This window comes from Metarhizium brunneum, chromosome 7 (genome assembly GCF_013426205.1).
Source record: "Metarhizium brunneum chromosome 7, complete sequence".
NCBI classification, from domain to species: domain Eukaryota; kingdom Fungi; phylum Ascomycota; class Sordariomycetes; order Hypocreales; family Clavicipitaceae; genus Metarhizium; species Metarhizium brunneum.
This window is the reverse complement of record NC_089428.1, coordinates 786,566-806,655: the sequence shown is the minus strand read 5'-3', so window position 1 is coordinate 806,655 and position 20,090 is coordinate 786,566. Positions and strand designations below refer to the sequence as shown.

Sequence of the window (20,090 nt, the reverse complement as noted above, 5' to 3'; positions counted from 1 at the left end):
TGAAAACCCGCTTCCCGGCTCTGGAACTCATTTGCCGAGCTCTCCGCCCTTTCCCTCACATTGCCAGACTCATATTATCGACATGTCATGGCTCTCGTCACGGCTCCATATTTTGCCTTCTCTTACGCCCGTCCCTTTCCCTCACAGGCGACCTCGAGCTTCGCTGAAGCAGGAAGGGTTGTAGATGCGCTGCTTGATGTACGCGGTCAAGGCAACATCACCCCACTCCTCCCACTCATGCCAGTAGGCTTCGGGAAGTTCTGAGACACCGTCTCGTCGCGCAGCCTTCATGACCTCGCGGGCAACAATGACGCTGGCCTCGCGGACACGCTCGATCCTGGGATAAATCAAGCCCTTGTGGATTTCCTCAGAGTTCAGTGAGCCGGCCAGGGCGTCAGCCGAGGTGTACACCATGTTGTCCGTGATGCGCGAGGCCTTGGCAAGGATGGCACCGAGACCCAATCCGGGAAAGACATAGACATTGTTGCCCTGGTTGGGGTGGTATGTCACTTCCCCAATTTCACCGCCAACCTTGACGGTGAACGACTGGAATGGGGATCCGGAGGCGAAAATGACAGAACCATCGGTCCACTGTACGGCTTGCTCAAACGTGCATTCTGCCTTTGTGAGGGGATTGCTCAGAGGGAACAGGATAGGACGTCGGCCAAGGCCACCGGCGTCAACCGACGCCTTCAAGGCTCGGACCACGGACTCGGTGAAAATGCCAAAGGTAGCAGCGAGACCAATCAAGGCACTGGGCTTGACATATTCAATGACCTCTTCCAGAGTACGGAATTGGTGGCCATTGTTGTCAATGCGAGCAAAGTATTTCTTGTGCTCTGCTAGGTTATCACCTCGGTCCTTGGTGACTAGGCCCTTGGTATCGACAAGGAAAAACTTGTCGCGGGCTTCGGCCTCTGAGAATCCTCTACGAGTGTAGTACTCAACAAGCTGCTTGGCCACACCCACGCCAGCAGAGCCAGCGCCCATGAAGACTAGACGCTGCTCCTCAATGGGGACGCCAGACAAGTTGCAAGCACCGATGTATCTAGTGATATGTCAGTCTAGGTGCTTCCGGGAGCTGTGAGGAAAGACATCATGTTCGAGTGAACGTACCCGCCGAGAACCACGGCACCGGTCCCCTGGATATCGTCATTGAAAGCTCGGTGTGTGTTTCTGTAACGGTCCAGGTAGTTGAATGCCTTTTCACTCTCAAAGTCTTCAAACTGGACTACCATGTTGGGGTACACTTCCTTCACAGCTTCCATGAACTCATCCATGAATTGTTGCTGGACCTCGAACGAGGGGCGCTTCTGTCTGAGACCCAGGTACAGGGGGTCCTTCAAGTTGGTTTCGTTGTTGGTACCGCAGTCCAAGACAATGGGCAAAGTCTTGGCAGGGTGAATGCCTGCGGCAGCCGTGTACAAGGCTAGCTTGCCAATCTTTCGAGAGTTTTGGTCAGTATACTCGGGCCATTATGTACGTGTGAAATGCTATTCTTTTTCTGCTTACGGAAATCCCCACACCATTCATACCCAGGTCTCCAAGGCCCAAGATACGAGACCCATCAGTGACGACGCAAATCTCAGGATCAGTGCAGGGCCAATTCCTCAGCATGGTTCGAATAGATTTGCGCTGCTTGATTGAAATATACAGGGCCTCGGGGCGAGTGTAGATGCTCGAGTACTGCAGGCAGACGTCGCCTATGGTAGGTGTGTAGACCAACGGCATGAGTTCGCGGACATTGTCCATCAAAAGGCGGTAGAACAAGTCAATGTTCTGGTCCTTCAGATTTGAAAGGTACAGATACTTGTCGATGCTTGTCTGGCGAGTCTGGATCATCTTCATCGCTCTGGCGCACTGAGTCTGCAGGGACTCCATGGCATGTGGCAGGAGACCGGTGAGGTTTTGGGTAGCACGCTCCTCGGGGGTAAATGAAAGACCTGCAAGGCGAACGGGCGGCATTGTTAGTATGATGACATTGGAGGAATTGTCCACCGACTATTTCACGATGCGAAGAGCGACCATCCGAATTGCGCGCATATATTGAAAACCGAGTATCTACTGGATTTACCGCCCGGGCTAGGGTGGGTGATGAAGGAACGCGAGAGATACAACATACCCTTATTCCAGAGAGGCTCACGGATGATTTGATATCCGGCAGCCTGCGACTTGGCCAAGTATTCCGTGTTCCGTTCTTGCTGGACTTCGCCATATGTGTCCTTGACATAGCCACGGTGCTGGTCAAGAGTTGCCATCTTCATTGCTTCTTCAATAGCAGAGACGTCGACAGTTGACATGGGATTGAAGAGGGTGAGTCTGCGACCAGAAATGGACATTCGCTTATTAGATACAGATGTACGAGAAGAGCGGCCAGAGCCAATCGACGATGAGGGAGAGGAGGAGCGAGGCGTAGAGACGTCTGAGCTTTCAGAGCCTTGAGGCGACGGCACTGGCATGGCTGTGAGAGGAGAAGAAATCGCAGGTGTGGGAGAGGGTGTCGAGGGAGCAGAAGACAATAATGCAGCAGCGGGAGCTGATGAAGAAAAATATACGGAAGAAGCAGGGCAACGCTGGCGGAGGGCGGCGGAAGCAGCTGAGGATCTTGCCGTCAAAATGGATGGGTCCTGCACTCCTGCAGCAGCGAGGGACGGGCGATTTAATAAAAGCCTGGGGGATGACAGTCCGCCGCCGACAGGAGGCCAAGGGGATGCGACCAAGGTCGAGAGACGGTGCCGATGCATGTGAGGCAACTAGGGGACGATGGGAGCGGCCAGGAGTGACAAGGGCAGAAGAGTTGCAAGTGCAGACTGGGAAGGGACGGGAGCGGGATCGACCGGGGCTTGTCGGAGGACTAGACTGACAAGTATGAGTGCGCCTAGGGGGCGGGTTTCAAGACTCGAAGAGAGGCTCGAAAATCCAAACCAAAGACGCTTGACAGAGTGCAAGAGTAAAAAACGGTCTCGAGGACGTGTTTTGCGGACGGGTGGGCTCGAGGTGGATTGGAGTCCACGAAACTCTCGGGTACGAAGTACCAGGTACCTGATGCTTTGTACCTTGGAGTTTGGGACTTGTTGACCAAGTGGTGCGTTGCTGGTGTGGAGCCGGCCAACAAAGTGAGGTAGGTGTAAGCGGGCAGAGAGAAGAAATGGCGGGAGGCAGGGAGACGAGTAATAATAGGTATTGAAATAGGTAAAAATAAAAATGGAATGTGCCCAGCCTAGCGTTAAAGCCGCGGCATTGACAATTGTGATGGGGGAGGCAGAGATGCAAGTAGATAATTGGACCACGGAGGGCGGCGGCGTGTTGCGCCGGAGAACGACGAGCCACGGCGACGGGGAAGGGTAATGAGCGGGAAGGATGACTGATGGGCGAGAGTTGGGGGCTCCAGATAATTAAAGCGCGCCCGAGAAGGCAGAGGAATGACAGCTCGAGTTGTCAAGACAGTCAGCAGCACGCTCGTCCTCACGTAGAAGCAGCCGGAGGAGCAATCGGAGCAGTTTGACAGACTGGTCGGCCGGCCTGGGAATCCGAGGTCTAATGATGACTAGTCGCGAGGGTTCCGAGGTCGTTGGCTCCTCGGAAGCGGTTTCTCCCTAGTGGCGGCGCGCAAGGACAAAAAGAACCCCACGAAAAGCATAAATCGAAAGTATGCTGCTGCTTTGTTTGTGCTGCGTCCAGAGCCTGCCAAATACTTGTACTGCCTGCTGCTGCTTCTTCACGTGTACGGAGAATAGTATTGGAAATAGTCAAGAATGAGGTTTGGCGACGGCCCCAAAGGACAACCAGACGGCGCCACGTCGGCGCCAATCTGAATCCCAATTTTTTTTTAGTTGAATTATTAGTCGATACGATGCCCTCAAATTGCCCCAACCCACGGCACGGCGGGATTAATTTGGGTCTTGTGCCTGGCAAAGGAAGCACAGGCTGTTCATGAATAGGTGACTGACTTGAGCTAGTCTTGGTGCCGTTGTCGCTGCCAACAGAAATTGTTGGGGCCCTCCCACGATGACTTTGGCCTTTTGTAACTGCCTTGTGTCTTTTCGCCTGTGATATAAGCCATGAATGACAACAGAAGTACTCTGGACCGGACAAATGGCCTGTTGCTATTACTCTTCCGAGCGTCAGGCTTTGACTGCGAGACGTCTCGAAGCAAGCCTGGGCGCGGGCTATAGTCAGGTTGATGATGATTTGCTGGACTTGACCGTTTATTGGAAGAATGGCAGGCTGATTCGGAGGCCGTTGCCGGAGGATGGCACCCCGATGCGACGAAAGTCGACCTGCCCACTACCATGTTAGGTACTTTGGGGCCTTGCGTCGTCAGCCTCGCCGGAACCTCTCCCAGCGCGTTGCTTCCTTGTCCAGTTTCTGTACTGCAGAGTACTTAAACGTATCCTCCTGTTCCAAACACATTGGCTCACTGCCCCTGGCAATGGCCGCTACTGCACCCTGACCTGGGGTGCTGCTCCCGCCCGCCCCCACTGGGAATCGTCCCTGCAAGTTGGAACCTGCAGTTATTCGAGCTGCCAGCTTGGTTCCATGTTTGCCGAGTCTCTCGCGTGGCCCGCCCTGTCATACGGACAGCGCCCGGACAAGAGCCGGACAACTGTTTCCGCTTGTTTGCATGGCTCTCCAGGATTTGTCGTCGCGTGATGCCTCGCCATGTCCGATCTCGTCCCCTTCACCGGCGCTGAGCTGTTCCAAACGTGTTGGTTCAACAACAGTGACTGTGCCGTCCCCCGTCGCCGCTTGGTAGGATCTGTCCTGGTTGGATTTCAGCGGGATGCTTCCACTAGCTTCAGGTCTCGACTCACGACAAGGCTTGCGTGCCAGGCTCCACCGCCGAAGCCTCCCCCAGACCCTCCAGGGTCCGTCGGGCGCCGGGCTCGCTCGCCAGCTCGCAGCATGGGTCTGGCATGGAGGTCCTGATGAGCGTGCAATGTGGGAGAAGATGGATCTCTTCCAGCTTCATTCGGAGCTCCGAAAATTTTTCCACCAGTTTCTCAAGCTCATACGATTCATTGGGCTGTGGAAACGTGGTGCAAGTGGAGCAGCAACGAGGAAGGAGCGTTCAGGCAACTTCATTCCATCTTTAAATGAGACTGGGGTTAATACGGACAAGTATGTACATACGTATTGTACTGTGTGTATTGCAATACTTGAACAGAAGGAAGCTGCGGGTTGTGCTCCTGCCCTACACAATCCATTGTACTTGCTGTACATGTACATGTTCCGTGTACTCTGTGCTCGTCCGTTGGGGTGGAGGCGCACGCAATCATGTCCAAACATTTTGCATGCAGCCACCTTGGGCCGTTCGGAGCTCATCCCATCATTTCCGTCCTCATGTCCTTGTCCATGCTCTTTTTGCTGATGGAACCCAAGCTGGAAATGATTTCTTTAGTGGGGTATTTCTTGGTCCGTACAAACGCCCCATCGTGTCTCATTGCTTGCGTACGAGAGTGGCCGGGCAATGAAATGCACATCACATTCGAGGTGAGACTCGATGCCCGGCAGTTGTTGACTCACAAGCTAACCATGACCGCCACTCGGTAAACACCCGCAAACAGGTATCTGATGTATTGGCGTTCAACAACAGGGCGCCAATTTCGTCGAGGCCCGGCGCGTAGACGTCCCACAAACTCCTAGGCAAAAAGTCTGCCCGCTGGCCATATCACTTGCAACCCAAAAGCCTAAAATCCACGGCACTTTGGCTCAACTCCAACGTCTCGAAATCTCCAAAATGGAACCCCTGTCGTGCTCGAAGCTCCACTGCAACCCAAGACATTACCGGGACACTACGGGATCGGGTGCCACAGCCAAGACCTGCCAGCCAACCTCGCCTGCCTCTCTAGTGGCGCGCTCTTGACGCCAACTGTTGGATTCATCGGCGCTTTGGACAGTCTCACTGTCGCGTGGGGTCCCGTTCACAAAATCTTGGGTATCCGGTGGACAAAACTCGCATTCTATGTGTGTTCGTGGCCGAATTACTGCTGCGCAAATGGCTTCGGCTTCGACCGGAGCTGATCGAGCTTCCTTGAACTTTACCATGCTGTGGAGATGTCTTTCTCCTGAACGATTCGTTGCTCATCTTCCGATTTCCCCCGACGGCTTGACAAGGGTCTCTGTGTACATCCCATCTCTGCATCTGCCACCATAGGGTCTCAACCCCAGCCAGTTAGTCTTTTTCGCAGAGGTCACCGCCGCCATCCGCCCAGTACCCAAGTGTCTGTCTCTGTCTGTGTTGCAGGTTCTGTCGCAGTGTGCCGGCCTCCGAGATATGTCTCACTCTGCTTTCGTCCTTACGGATTGAGCCTGGCAAATCGGCCGCGTAGCATTGTCTCTGATGTGTTTGATTGATGGTTGAGTTTGGGGCGAAGAAGTGCATAAACGTGAATCGTCTGAAGGATGATGATGGCTTGCCATGGCCCGCATCAGCCACCGAGAAAGGCGTTGGCAAACCCCAAAGCCATCTCGCCTGATGCCGTTGATACGTTTCAACCGCGTCTCATCCCAAAGAACAACATCGCAGTCATCACTAGAGTTTCTACATGGTTCCCTTTGCGCACGATCCTTATAGGTTCGGTTTGATGGTCACAATTCTCGGTTTCGAGCGGAGAATCTAGCAGCAAGAGAACTTGTTGCACCTTAAGAACCAAAGCCCAGCCTTTGAAGGAGAGCCTTGACTTACCACAACCACGTGTATCAACAAGATAGCTCTCTTTTGCTCGCATGGATGTTGGAAGCTTGGGGAGCTCGGCACTCGCAACGTGAGCTGTCGGCTGAGGACTGGTCCAATTACAGTTACACTGAATGACATTTTGGGACATACAACTGGGCAACCTCTTCACATGCTTGTCCCACCCACGACATTATTCACCGTTTAAGATGCGCGCCAGCGACTTTGGCCTGCTCACATGCATGCCATGGCTGGCATCCGGCAAGCATAGTCCGTCGTCTTTGAACTTTGGAGTAGAGGCTATAACCGAGTCTAGCACCGAATCGGCTTCCTCTGCGCCATGTGATTGTCGTTCGACATTGGCATGACGCTGATCCGTTGGTTGAGAATGGGGCAGATTGATTGTCGCGTTCGATATCTACGAAAAAAGCATCCGGGACGATCTTGATTGCACGTGTTGATTAGCCCACCGAATTTGTCCCTGTGCTGAGGAGGCGTTCGTTCGGCTCTTCTATGGCGGCTGTTGAGACTATTGTCGTCTACAGCAAAAGGCGATCTAGGCACTTGACCCCTTCTCGTAACACGGCAAAATCATTATTTGCGTCAAGAGCGGCTTTGCATGCGGATAGAAGCCCCCGGCTTTGTATTCCAATGACTAGTGTGTCTCTAGACCAATAGCCCAAATCGCAAGTTCTTGCCATGGCCATCCGTCAAACATTACAAGAATGCCGCTGCCGCCGCCACCACCAATATCCTGTTAGGAAGACTTGATTGGTATTGGCGTGGTCCGAAGCTCCACAGATAGTAGATGAACCAGCACCTATTACCGTGGCTGTTGAAAGATGGCCGTAGTAGTTGTTGAAGTTGGTGTTGTCGTACAATATCTATCCAGTCCACATGTCCCGTTGACTTGCAACATTCTTCATCACAACAACTCCCGCTATCAGGGCAGGCCCCGGCCAAACAACGCCTCTGAATCTGGGTTGTGAGGCCCTCCTCAATTTTGCACAGCATTTCTCGCCTTTCGAATTAGACCAGGCATCATCACCATCCGTACAACATCGAAGACGACGTTGTGGCGGTTCTTCTTAACGCAGGCTTGGACAAAGCGTCGCAGCAAACCCCCTTCCAGTTATCCAACAGAAAACTCGGGGTTATGATGCTCAAACTGCAGCGGATAAAGCGAATAGCCTGAACACGCTCATGCCTCTCATTCGTGCAGTAACTTGGGTCTCGTGCAGGCAAGACGCTGAGGGCGTCGAGCGGCAAGTGCCAGGGCACCGCAACTTGTTCTATTACTCCTTGTAACCCCTCCTCTCCCAGCTCTTCCCCTGTTGATATTGTCCAAGAAGCACCTGATTAAGGAGAAATCTCTTTGGCCCCATCAACAAAAACGGCGACCATATTTTACGGAGTCCCTGAGCAGTCTATTCCATTTATCACGGCAAAACGGCAACTAACCTCGGCCCCACACAAGCACATCAGCCGGGCTACTCGCAACTATCTTAGCACCTTGTATAGCCACGGCACTTGCTACCTTATAGTTCCGACATCTCCCTAGCTACTGTCAGGTTCTAGTATGTACGTTTGCGAAATGCCTGCGGCTGACAGCGCATCAGGCTTAGTGCTGTGGCCGCCCTTGCCCAGGTTCTATTTCCCACAAGCTTCAGGTTCCACCACGACGGCATATAGACTCGATAACCAACCAGTTGGCAGCCAAGGAACTCACCTCCAGGAGCAATGTAAGAAGTCACATCTTGCGCTAAAAGAAGAGGGCCCCAGTTAGACAAAGATCTACTGTGCCTGTGCCTCTTATGCCCTTATACACATTCAAATACTAGTTACCGATAGAGGTCTACTAGTACAAACTATCGAGATGACCACACTATCCAAGAGCGAAATCCCTCCAGATACGCGGATAGCTCATGCCATCCCCGTCCATCAAGCTGGGTACAAAACACTCACCATTGAATCGGTACGTATCCCCAACCTGCGCCAAGATGAACAGCACATGTCCGCCGTGAAGGAGACAAACTTCATCACCCCTACGCGTATCAAATCAAACTAAACCTAAGAATCCCCTCTCAGGGGATACACAGTTGTCGGCTATGGACCGCCATATAAATGGCCGAAGGCAAACCAAAAGTCTTCCCAGTATTATCCGGCCCATTCGGAACGGGCCACTCGGCCGAAAACCCCCGGACGCATCGTACCTCCAAGTGTGCTACATCCGCTACAATCGTACGAAGAAAGGCATCATGCAACGAGGCAGTGGAATATTCGCGTCTCCACAATGAGCCATGGCCCAGTCATGCCAGGACCGAATCGTTGCCGGTATTAGCGGACCAGTAAACTCCGGACAAAGGTGCAAGACCCTGTCAAGTGTGCAGCCACGAACATTCATTATATTCACATTCTCGGATAATCAGACCGCAGGCATAAAGGAACCTGCTGCTTTATATAGCCGTTTGGACTGGCCATCATCCGGGACCTCGTGTTTGGCAAACGAGGTATGTTTCTAGCATTACCGTCCAATCAGGGGTCCAGCAAGGCAAAGGTGAGCTAGGGATTAGATCCCGGCAGATGGGAGGTCTAAAATAGAATCGGGACGCGAGTGTTTGCACATAGTCCCGACAGTGCTAGGATCTGCAAATTCCTTTGCGAGCTGATCAAGGCGTACACGAAACCCCTATATGCCACGTCGACAGGGACCGAATAGTCCGGACTTATAGTTGCCCTTTCGGTCCCCATGGTCAATGCTGCAAATGCAAAGATTTTATCCCGCGGGTCTGATGCCTCATATGTTCGGAATTGGTCGAGCAGGCCAGGTATATCGGAGCGGTAGTATGCAGGCTCATGGGCCAAGCAAGCTATTTCAAGGGTACACTCCATCATCGTGCTCGACTGTGAGCCCGGCGGGATAGACAAGTGGCGTATTTCTGACTGGTTTGGCCATCAAAGCACTCTCGTAGGTATAGCTGGACCTTGACCTTGACATATGCGCCTATCTCGACCCCGGATCCATGTGTGGAATACACTGATTCTCAGAGTTCCTGCACATCAGATATGCTCACAAAAGAGCTGGCCAGCTAGCCAGGTGTGAATGGCGACGAGGCCAAGAAGCCTGTGCAGGTCCCTCGTGACGACACGCGACGCCGGCCGCAGCACGATGACCCCATGATAAGCAAATTCCCTTCCTTCCTTCCATCATTCAAGCACACTCGACGGCAAGGTGGAAGATGCAACGCCCGTCGTTTACAGTCGGCAACATGGAATAGGACTTTTGGCCACGAGCACGACAACCACGTCGCCCCAACGCACCAAGACGGGAATAGCGACGCCAGAAGTTCCCCCGGGTAAAAGCGGCACTGCCCAGCATTTCAGCAAGGTTCACTCACACATGCATACGTCGTCCCTTCTCCTCCGCACATCGGAGGGCAGTGGACAAGCTTAAGCGACTAGTCGACAGACGAAGTCATGTCGGAGACGGGCCCCCGCATTCTCCAGCCTCCAAACCGAAACGGTCCGGTGCCTTTCTACACGTGTTAGTGACTCACGGCCCGCTCGCATCTCCAACTACTACTGCATCTAGATCCCGGCCTGGCGAGCAAGGTAGAAGGTACTTGTGTGCTCAGGGCCCAGTGTACATACATGCCTCCCCTTGTGAAGAAGCATGTGAGATGGGCAACCGCATGTGTTACTCTTGTCCATTGTTATTCGTGGCGGGATCACTGTTGCCGCGCATGGCTTGCCCCGTATCCATCCACCCTGTCACATGAATGAACTCAATAGTATAGACCAGACAACGGGACGACTCTGTCTTCATTATTACACGTAGCACGGTCCAGTCTGCTGTATGCACGAGTGACCAATATTTTCCGTCAAGACATCATCTCCTTGAATTGTAGATTCCACATGTGCGGGCTTCACATGCAACAGCGTCCTACCTCCATTAGGCCGAATCATAACTTCGTAAAACATAGACACCACAAACTCCTTTCCTCCGGCCTTTCCTCCGGCACAGGGATATTATTCACAGGACTAACCCACCACCTTCTGTGTAGCCTTATCAATCTTGCCTCTGGCCGCCTCGTCCAACACTCGCCACCACTTCCTCAGCCCGCTTGCATACTCAACCTCCTCATCGGCCACTTCCACTGGCGGGCCCTTAATCTGCGGCAGCATCTCATCGTCGCCCATCTCAAACACGGCCCACGCAGAGGCATCACTGACCCTGAACCCAAAACCACGACCCTTCATCGACACCACCGTGACACGGCGTAGCAGTACGACATCCCCTATGTGAACAACGGGCAGGGAGGCCTGGTGCGGACGGAAAATGTGCGCTGCACAGACTCCAGACGGCGCAGAAGACGGGTCGGCAAGTGTCAGTTCGAGCATGTAGTCCCTCGGACCGTGTTTAGGACGGTGCGGTTGCGGAGGCGTGGATGTCGCTACGGCGAGCACATCGACTGTCTTATTGAGGAATGTGCGGAGGGAGCGAAGGGGGACGTGGTCGGGGAGCTTTGTGCGCAGGTCCTTCTGCAGTTGGCGCTTCAGGGCTGAGAGTGACTCGTCCTCGACGAAGGAGCCCGATATAGAGGGGGATACGAGCACTTGGTCGTCACGATGGGTGGTTTGGGTTTCGGGCGTGGCGGCGCGCCTAGACATTCTTGTTCCTATCGGGGAGGACGGTTCTTCAGAGTGCCCCGTCATGCTGCGTGTCACCCGGACTGTTGGACCGGGTGTTTCGTCTCTTTTGGATGGCTCCGCCGACCATTTGGCAAGGAGGATGCTTGGATCCTGATGGTCGGGCTTGGTGCTTCGAATGATGCGCAGCATGTGTGGCGAACTGGGTTCATTGCCAGGCTCTGGCTCTGGCTCGACTTCATCCGAGCGGTTTTGGCTGCTGGCTTGAGCTAAGAGCACACTGGGATCCCTAGGCGCTGAACTTGTAGAATCAGCAGACTGGGTTTTGTAGTGAGACTGGCGGCGGTTGCGCAGCGACGCAGCTGTGATTAGGACTTCGAATTCCTGTGATTGTCCTTGTTCAGGTGCTTCAGTTGCTGCTTCTGCGCCGGGCTTGACGTGTGCTGTAGAGCCTTTGTAGGTGGGGGATTGATACTCCCGATATTCCTTCATGATTTGGTCCTCAGCGGCAGCGGAATCGTCGTATTCTTTTCCTTCCTCCATCTCTTGTGCAGGTGAGGGTTCCGTAGTTTTCTCTAAAGCCTGAGTTTCCGGGGGTGTGGAAAGTTGTATATTCTTTGCAGCTTCGGTTTTGTCCGTTTGTTGTTCAGGTTCTTGTTTGACAGCTGGCTCACCTAGCTTAGCAGCTGGTCCCTGAATATCAACAGGTGGCAGGGGCTCCATCGTCTTAACATCGGCCATGTCCGTGGAGGGCTCTTGGACTACCGTTTGCTCCTCAGAGACATCCGCCTCATGGGGTGTGTTTCCAACATCTTCAACAGGTGGGGCTTCGGCGGCGTCCTCCTCATGCCACGCTTTCTCTCGGGTATCATCCTTGGTGGTTTGCTGAACCGCAATACCGGACATTTCAGTCTCTTCAACGACATTCTGATTGGCAGGCTCTGACACCTCGTCAACGTCCATCTCATCATGTTCTTCCTGCTTCCCTGTAACACCCGCTACCTCAGCATCGTGAGATGCCGTGCTTGGTTGAATCGGCTCGCCTTCGGTGACCTCCTCTGCTACGGGTTCGGATTCTCCACCCTCCTCCTCTACCTCGCTGTCATCAGGATGTCTCGTAGTCGTGGGCTCCTTGATGACCTGTTCATTTTTTTTTTCTTCTTCATATGGTGATGTCTCATCCTCACGCTGGTCCTGTTCTCCTCGCATCATGTCTCGGGGTTCTTCATTCGGGGGTTCTTCATTCGGGGGTTCATCATCTCTTTCCTCATCTTCCGAATCGGATATCAGATCAATACAAACCGGTTCTCTTGGGTTGTCAGGAGCCGATAGGTCGTCAACTGCATCCTCTTCCATTTCATCGTAATCTTCCTCGTCGTATTCTTCTTCTAACTCTTCGTCTTCGTCGTATCCGTTCTCTTCATCCATGCCTTCCTCATCATAGAATTGCTCTTCTTCCTCTTCCACTTCTGCTAATTCGTCATCTTCTGATCCAGCGAATTCTTCCTGTTCCCTGGCTGGAAAGCCTCTATGCTGCGTTATGCGCACGCCTTCTTCTCTCTCATCCCCCTCGTCCTCGCTTGTATCGCCATCCTCTTCCGAATCTATGGCCTGCTCGTCCACATCGCTACCTGGAGCATCTGAACCTTCTTCTGATACGGATTCATCATCATCCCGGGTGTGTGCATAGTTCCGTAAGTCGTAGTCTTCACCCTCTATGTCCCCTCCATCATCTTCAGAGTCTGATTGTTCTTGTCCTAGTGTTGAAGCTTGTCCTGCTATTGGGGATGCCTCCTGATCTTGGGGTGCTTCATAATCTTCTGCGGGTGATTGTGATGTACGAAAACCAGTGCCACGGCTGGCCTCAGCCTCTAGTGGAGGAGAACTAACTATTGTTACTGCAGCTTGCGAATCTCGGCGCTCGCTTGGGAGTGGTGGATATGAAGACACAACTTCGGAATGCCAAGTCGGACTCTCTCGTTGAGAAACATGTTGGTATCCATGGTTTGTTGAATGGACATCATGTTCTTGAAAGTGCAAGTTTGGGTCATGACGCATCATAGGCTCGGCATAAACTTGGTCTGTTGTGGCAAAGTCGGGGTAGCTAGGTCCAACGGTGGCCTCAAGAAGGCGCTCATGACTTCCCATCAGTTCTGGCGGTGCAGACACGGTCCCGAAGGCATTGGGCACAATGTCTGCATGAGTCGTCGACAGCCCAAGGCCGAAACTGTGATTGTGTTGACTAGTAGCGACATGAGGGTCAAGGGGTTCCGTGGCAACATCAGACACTTCATCATGCAGTTGCGAGCGACTGAATAAGTTTCTTGACGGAGTATGCAAACTTGGACCCCTTTCGGGAAATAACCCCGGCGTTGGTGATGCCGTCAACTCTAGCTCAGGAAAATGCGCTTCAGCCGAAACCTGAACGTGCATGGAAGAAGTGAAGTCATGTTCTTGAGTCTGGCACCCTTCATCAACCATTGCAGACCGCTGCGGTGTCGGGATAATTTGCCTAGAATCTGCTGTCGCGCGTATCTCTTCTGTGGATTCGTTTTCTAGACTTTCCGGTTCTGATAATTCTTTTGTTTCGGGACTCGGCGACCGACTGCTATATCTCCAGACAGCATTGCCCATACTAAAACAGGACTTTTGTCTGCTCTTCTTATTCTTCCCCTTGTCATCTCCGAATAAGTCTAATTCACCTTCGAATAAAGATCCGTACGAAACTCTGGCCCGTTTTATGAATGCTGGCGATGCATACTCTTCCGGTTCGAAGGTATTGGAGGCAAGCCGTTTCAATAGGACGGTGGAGTGAGATGATTGCGGGAAAGGAGTTGAAATCTCCTCTCGGTCTTCCACACCGACAGACGCCGGTGGCGGAGTGATACGCGAATCCGGGCGAGACTCCAGCACACCATCGACAAGGTCTTCTGAGGCACTAACATCAATGGCATCTGGGCCTTCTGATTCGACCCTTCGAATAGAAAGCAATAGGCGGCTGGTGAAGTTCAGTTGCCATTCGAGCGATCCGCCTGGCAAACCGGTCTTCGCATCGTTTTTGGTCCATTGAGCACCATCTAAGCTTATGCGAAGTTGGTCTCCACCGCCAATATTCGCATCTGCAAAGGCTTGGCCAGAAGCACCGCGCAGCTCGACTCGAATTTGTCCACGGTTACGGCGTATGAGGATATCATGCTCGGCGAGGATGAATGCGATGGATTTTGTCACGGTACTGTATGGCCAAGTGATGGTAACAACACCATCGACAACCCGAGACTTTGCATCGGCGATTTCAGGATTTAATTGGGCTATTGGTGTAGCCAGGGATTCTCGAAGAGCGTCCAACGGCGTTCGATCTGCCATGTCGATCGATGGTCAGAAGCTGAGGCACCTACGACTGTCATGTGGGTGTTATCAGCATGCAAAACGTGTTGCAGAGCCAATCGCTCGGGTCAGCAACTGCATCATTTAGGCTGTGTGATGCAAATGAAGGGGAGCGGGAGTCTTTGTCGCGTGGATGTGATTGTGATGTTTAGCGGAATTGGAGCTTCAACCCGGAGCTCGAATGGCTGCTGAGAAGCTTGTGAGAACAAACTTGAGCTTTAAAGGGCAGGCGGTGAGCAGAGGGTCCAGGCATTCCAGCCAGGAAGGAGGGAGTGAATTGCTGGTGGGGCGCAAGTCAGTTATTAGTTATTAGTTATTAGCCGTCAACTGCCAACAGCTGACCGGGAACTGGTAAACTGGCAAGCCGGCAGGCAGTCTGAGTCTGGGTGGGCCCAGGCGGCGGCAAGAGCGAAGCACGCCTTTCGAACTAATTCAAGCAGCCGGCGTCGGGCACCCTCGTACCCTCGGGCCTCGTGCGTGTATGTACAAATATGTGCGTCGGCGCCGTCATCCAATGATGGCATCACAACACTCACTACTTAGTACTCGGTGCAACTTACCTCAGTCCTCAGCTGAAGCCTACCTGTCTTCAACAGATCATGATAGTTTCGGAATAAACCATCCCCTTCTCCTGTTTTTCCTCTGGTTGTTGTTCCTTGAGCTTTTATCAGCACCCTTTCCCTGTCCCGCTCCCGCATCTCGACACCATGGGCTCGATATACCCGAGCACATTCAATGTCAAGCGCATCGCGATCATCGGCGCTGGTCCCTGTGGACTGGCCGCAGCAAAATACCTCCGAGCTCAAGGCACATACGACCGAATAGTGGTCTTTGAGCAACAGGCAGAGGTCGGTGGTGTCTGGAACTACGACACCGTTGTGCCAGCTCCGAATCCTATTCCCCAGACAAGCCCATTCTTCCCTCCAGATGAACCAGCCCGTGTGCCGCATGAAAAGTTCCCAATATTTCCATCGCCCATGTACAGCAAGCTGCATGCCAATATCCCCAAATCCCTCATGATGTTCTCGGATTTGGAGTTTCCACAAGAGTCTTGGATATATCCCAGCCGTCACGATATACAGCACTACCTGGTGAGATACGCTCAGGATGTGCGAGACCTGATCAAGTTTTGCTTTCAGGTAGAACGCGTCCTTCTGCAGCCTGAGAATGGCCAAGATAAATGGCAGGTGACGGCTCAGTCAACCGTCGATGGGCAAGTTGTCCAAGAGGTGTTTGACGCTGTCGTCGTGGCCAATGGACACTACTCTACTCCCTTCGTCCCGGATATCAAGAATATAAGGGACTTTCATCGGGCGCATCCCTCAATCATCATTCACTCCAAGAACTATCATTCTGTGGATACATTTAGAGATAAAAAGACGGTCATTGTTGGCAACGGGCCGTCGGGGTTAGACATTGCCTACCAAATCAACAGCGTGTCCAAGGGGCAAACCATTCTGTCAGTTAGACACGAGACACCGCCGGGAAAGCTGCAGCACACTGGCTGTCGGGAGATTGCCGAGATCGACGAGTTTCTGGTTGACGAGAAGGGCGTGAGACTCAAGGACGGGCGCGTGGAGACGGATATTGACGCCATCATCTTCTGCACGGGATTCCGATACAGTCTCCCGTTCCTCAACAACCTTGAAAAGGATCTCATCACAAATGGCTCAAGCATACATGGCTTATACAAACACATATTCTGCATTCAACACCCTACCATTGTTTTTTCCGCGCTGAATATGCGCATCGTCCCATTTCCGGTCTCGGAAGCCCAGGCGGCGGTATTTTCAGCCATATGGTCCAACCACCTGCCGCTGCCGCCCAAGCCCGAAATGCTGAGGTGGAACAAAGAGGCAGAGAAGGCTGGCGACAGGCTGCATATCATGCCCGATGGCCAAGATGGCGTCTACTTGAACGAGCTGCATGACTACGCTATGACTGCCTCAAAACTGGGCAAGGAGCCGCCGCGGTGGGGGCGTGAGCAATTTTGGATTCGAAGTATTTTCTTGGAAGCAAAAAGGGCATTCGAGGACCAGGGCTGCAGGGCCACGACTTTGGAAGAGCTGGGGTTCAAATTCACCCCAGAGAGGGACGAGACGGGTGCCAAGCCATGAGGGACGAAGACGACATAATTGGAGGCGTAATCACGTACACCATTCAGCGGCTGGTCCTTTTTTCCACGTTATGAGTGAGATGCAAGATGTGTTGGCTTGGCGGACACAGCTTGCTTTCTGTCCCACCAGAGTAATTGCTGGACAAGACCGGCAGGCAGCATCAGCAATTCTCGTGGCTGTGGCTGGTCAGTTTCACCCCGTGCGTTGATCCCGTCAGCCAACCCAACCAACACGCCGATGGACAATGCATTAGGCATCCCAAAGGCGATCCATGTCGATTGTACCAGGGGGTATGACCCGTTGATTCTTAAAACCTTGAAAAATCGTCACTCGTCAAACATTCCTTGGTCCAACCACTTGTCAAGCTCCCACGCTCTCTACACAGCCGTTTTCGCCAGACTCATCCTACCTAATGGAGTCACCAACCACACATCAGCCACAGGTCTCGGGGATCACAGACTTGGAACGAAAGTTGATATGGTGGCTCTGCTTTACTCTCCGACTATTCCTCCAGATGGTAATTCGAAACGCACTTATTCCAAGACGATGGCTAGGAACCGGTATGCTTCCCAACTTGGTCTACTCGTCAATTGCCACATGGCCAGTGGTCTATCTGCAAGAAACCCTATCCGGCGAGCCAGCCCTCAAGCCGCCGAAAAGTCTTATATTATATGCCCTGCCTCCCGTTCTCGTTGTGGCCGCGTTTGGGGACTGTGAAGAGGATGCATGTTGGCCGGGCTATCTGGGGGCACCAAACGGCTATTGATCCCGCAGGCTTCCATCATGCGTTCCAGACGGCATTGGAAACGTAGCCGAACCGTCGATCCGTGGGGTTCCTTCGAATTGGCCTTCCAGGTCGCTTTGTTGAGGCACGGAGGCGGGTTCGCCATCCGATGAAGGCCATAGAGCCTAAGCTTGGGGTTTTGCACTATTAGAAACTTTTCTTTGCGAACTAGAAGGTCATTTGAAAGCCGTTGATTTCACCAGAACGCTCCTTCAGCTAGACTTGTTTATTTGCATGAATGCGAGGGTCGAGGGTCCTCGAAGCAGGACGCATCATGTTAGCAACGCGAGTCGATCCACCTCGTACGCCACCAACACTATCGGGATGGTCGCTCAATAGAACAATAGCAACAATCAGACACAATCATGTCATAGTATTGAAGTCCTTGCTTAATCGCTCTATTCCTCAAATCCGCCAACGCATTTCGTCTTGTCTTGTTTCGTCGAGTAAAACGGACCCCGCGTACTCTTGAATCAGTTGCGCAGACGTCATCTACGTATATCCGACACGTGTCTCTCTGAATGCGTCAAATTACACAAGCTATGGCGTTGTGCTTCTCCTGCACGACAGGACTCTTTGTGTCAAGCTCAGACTCATGGCAGTAAGTCGCATTTATTGTCGTCGGCAACGCAGCAGGCACGGTGCTCGTCTGTGTCCGGGCCGATGTCCCATGCCATATCAAATCGCCGGATTCATACCTCCTAGTCAAGCGTAGTAAAACAGGACCAGTCTCTATACACGTTGTCGTGGTGCGCAGTATTGAAAAGCGGCGCTATTGGGCAATCACCCAATAATACTACTGCATCACTCGTCGGTTCCTCCGCTCATGGGAGGCATCATACCTACGCCTGGACAGATAGCAGATAGCCTTTACAGCTTATATAGTACGATACGAAATGTCCTTCTAGTTATTTTGCTGCCTGGTGCATGGTGTGATGCCGTAAACGCCTCCGCAATGTCTAACTTGACGTGAAATATTCATCTGCCAGTTAACAAATTTCTTTTCTCTAGAGATATTGATATCAGTTTATGTGCCAAGGCACAAATTCCACTATATCCGTTGTCTGTTTTTCAAGATGCGTCAAATGCAGCTCCGCCACTGGATATAAGCTACCATTACCGAGACAAGTGTCCTTCTTCCGTTCTATCATTCTACATCTTGGTTCAGAAGAAAATTGGAGGAACTCAGCAGGAGAGTTGTCACATGTTCCCAAAAGTATCAACCGACTTCTTCATAACAACGAGCACCTACAATTCTTCGAAACCTAGCGCTTCCTTGGCGGTACCTCGGCACAGATGACGACTGCCCATGCTGAAATCTTAAACAGACCGCCTAACGGAGAAGATATCGCCGCCGGATATACTTTCGGCACGACTCCAACCATCTCGCCTACTGGTTGTCGGCACAGCGCGGTATACGAGTACGCCGTACGTCCCTTTCACTGTAAGAATGGCCATTCTCAGCTATGCCTCCACGAATGGTTTCTCCAGGCGATTAAGCTAGCCATTGGTATCTGGCATCCGGATAGAAATCCCAATATCTTCTAGGGTAGGTTTGCTAAAAATTTGTGTCAAGGCCGCAGAACCAAGCTGGCACGTCAGGTCCTAGTCTCTAAGAACATTCGCATCCTCAGGGCGAGTGGAAGGAAGAGCTTCGCCGGCTGTCAGACACCAGGCTGAGCCACATGGCTAGATAACTTGCGTGGCATATTCTTCAAGTCCTATCGCATTAAGCGAGACCCGAGTTCGAGCCACGCCCTCGCAGACGGAGCAATACTTGGAGTCTTGGACTTTTCCCAGGAGCCGTCTGATAGTTGTGTATTTGGAGCTGCAAAGATCGTGAGTAAGATGGCACGGGGATGTGTGAGGTTTGATTTTACTACGGATCCCGAAGAGGGGATTGGAGTAAGGAAAAGATGGCTTTTCAAGACAATGGCCGGGTGTTGCGTGCTCAGGAACGCGGCTGTGTTTACGGCTTGGCGTGGGCGACACGGCCGACGTTGGCGATGTGCCACAGATGAGGGCATCCATATCATCAGGGGTGTCATCGGGGATGCTACGGCGGCAGTGAAGGTCCAGGTCGGAGATGGGCTTAAAACGTTCTGTTGAAAACTACATCTCATCACGGCAACAATCGTGGCACGTACAAATCTGTACCCATCGAGAGGAACATGCATCACTCAACTTGGGACACGGACGGATAACGAAACAGGTGTCTCTTATGACTACATATCGACAGCCATGGCAGGCAAGTCGCCCGTGACTACTCAAAGACATTCACTTCATTGGCAGGAACGCATATAAAGTCAATCATCTCATTTCATTCAAGAGCCGACGTTCCGGAAGCCATTACGCCTCGACATAAGTACCAAAAGCCATTAAAAAGACCAACCCCCCGTTTCATTCCCTTCTGTCCCGCTGCACACCCAGTAAGGACAGCTCTTCATTTCTTCTTCACCCCGCACTCAGAAGCAGCCAG

General features: G+C 52.5%; 3 protein-coding genes across 3 annotated transcripts; 1 reads left to right on the top strand and 2 right to left on the bottom strand.

Annotated features, from left to right (window-relative positions):
- Positions 1-141: 141 nt before the first annotated feature.
- On the bottom strand, positions 142-2,459 carry malA (NADP-dependent malic enzyme; the record flags this gene model as incomplete). Its single annotated transcript, XM_014688562.1, has 4 exons — positions 142-1,048; positions 1,117-1,442; positions 1,513-1,943; positions 2,123-2,459. The coding sequence occupies 4 exons, from the start codon at positions 2,457-2,459 to the stop codon at positions 142-144; spliced, it is 2,001 nt and encodes a 666-aa protein (XP_014544048.1).
- Positions 2,460-10,717: 8,258 nt separating this feature from the next.
- On the bottom strand, positions 10,718-14,689 carry G6M90_00g107950 (uncharacterized protein; the record flags this gene model as incomplete). Its single annotated transcript, XM_014688563.1, has 1 exon — positions 10,718-14,689. One exon carries the CDS (start codon positions 14,687-14,689, stop codon positions 10,718-10,720), a length of 3,972 nt encoding a protein of 1,323 aa, XP_014544049.1.
- A 728-nt stretch (positions 14,690-15,417) lies between these two features.
- fmo1_2 (Thiol-specific monooxygenase) lies at positions 15,418-16,827 on the top strand (the record flags this gene model as incomplete). The annotated part of the gene is made up of 1 exon (XM_014688564.1): positions 15,418-16,827. The coding sequence occupies one exon, from the start codon at positions 15,418-15,420 to the stop codon at positions 16,825-16,827; it is 1,410 nt and encodes a 469-aa protein (XP_014544050.1).
- Positions 16,828-20,090: the final 3,263 nt, after the last annotated feature.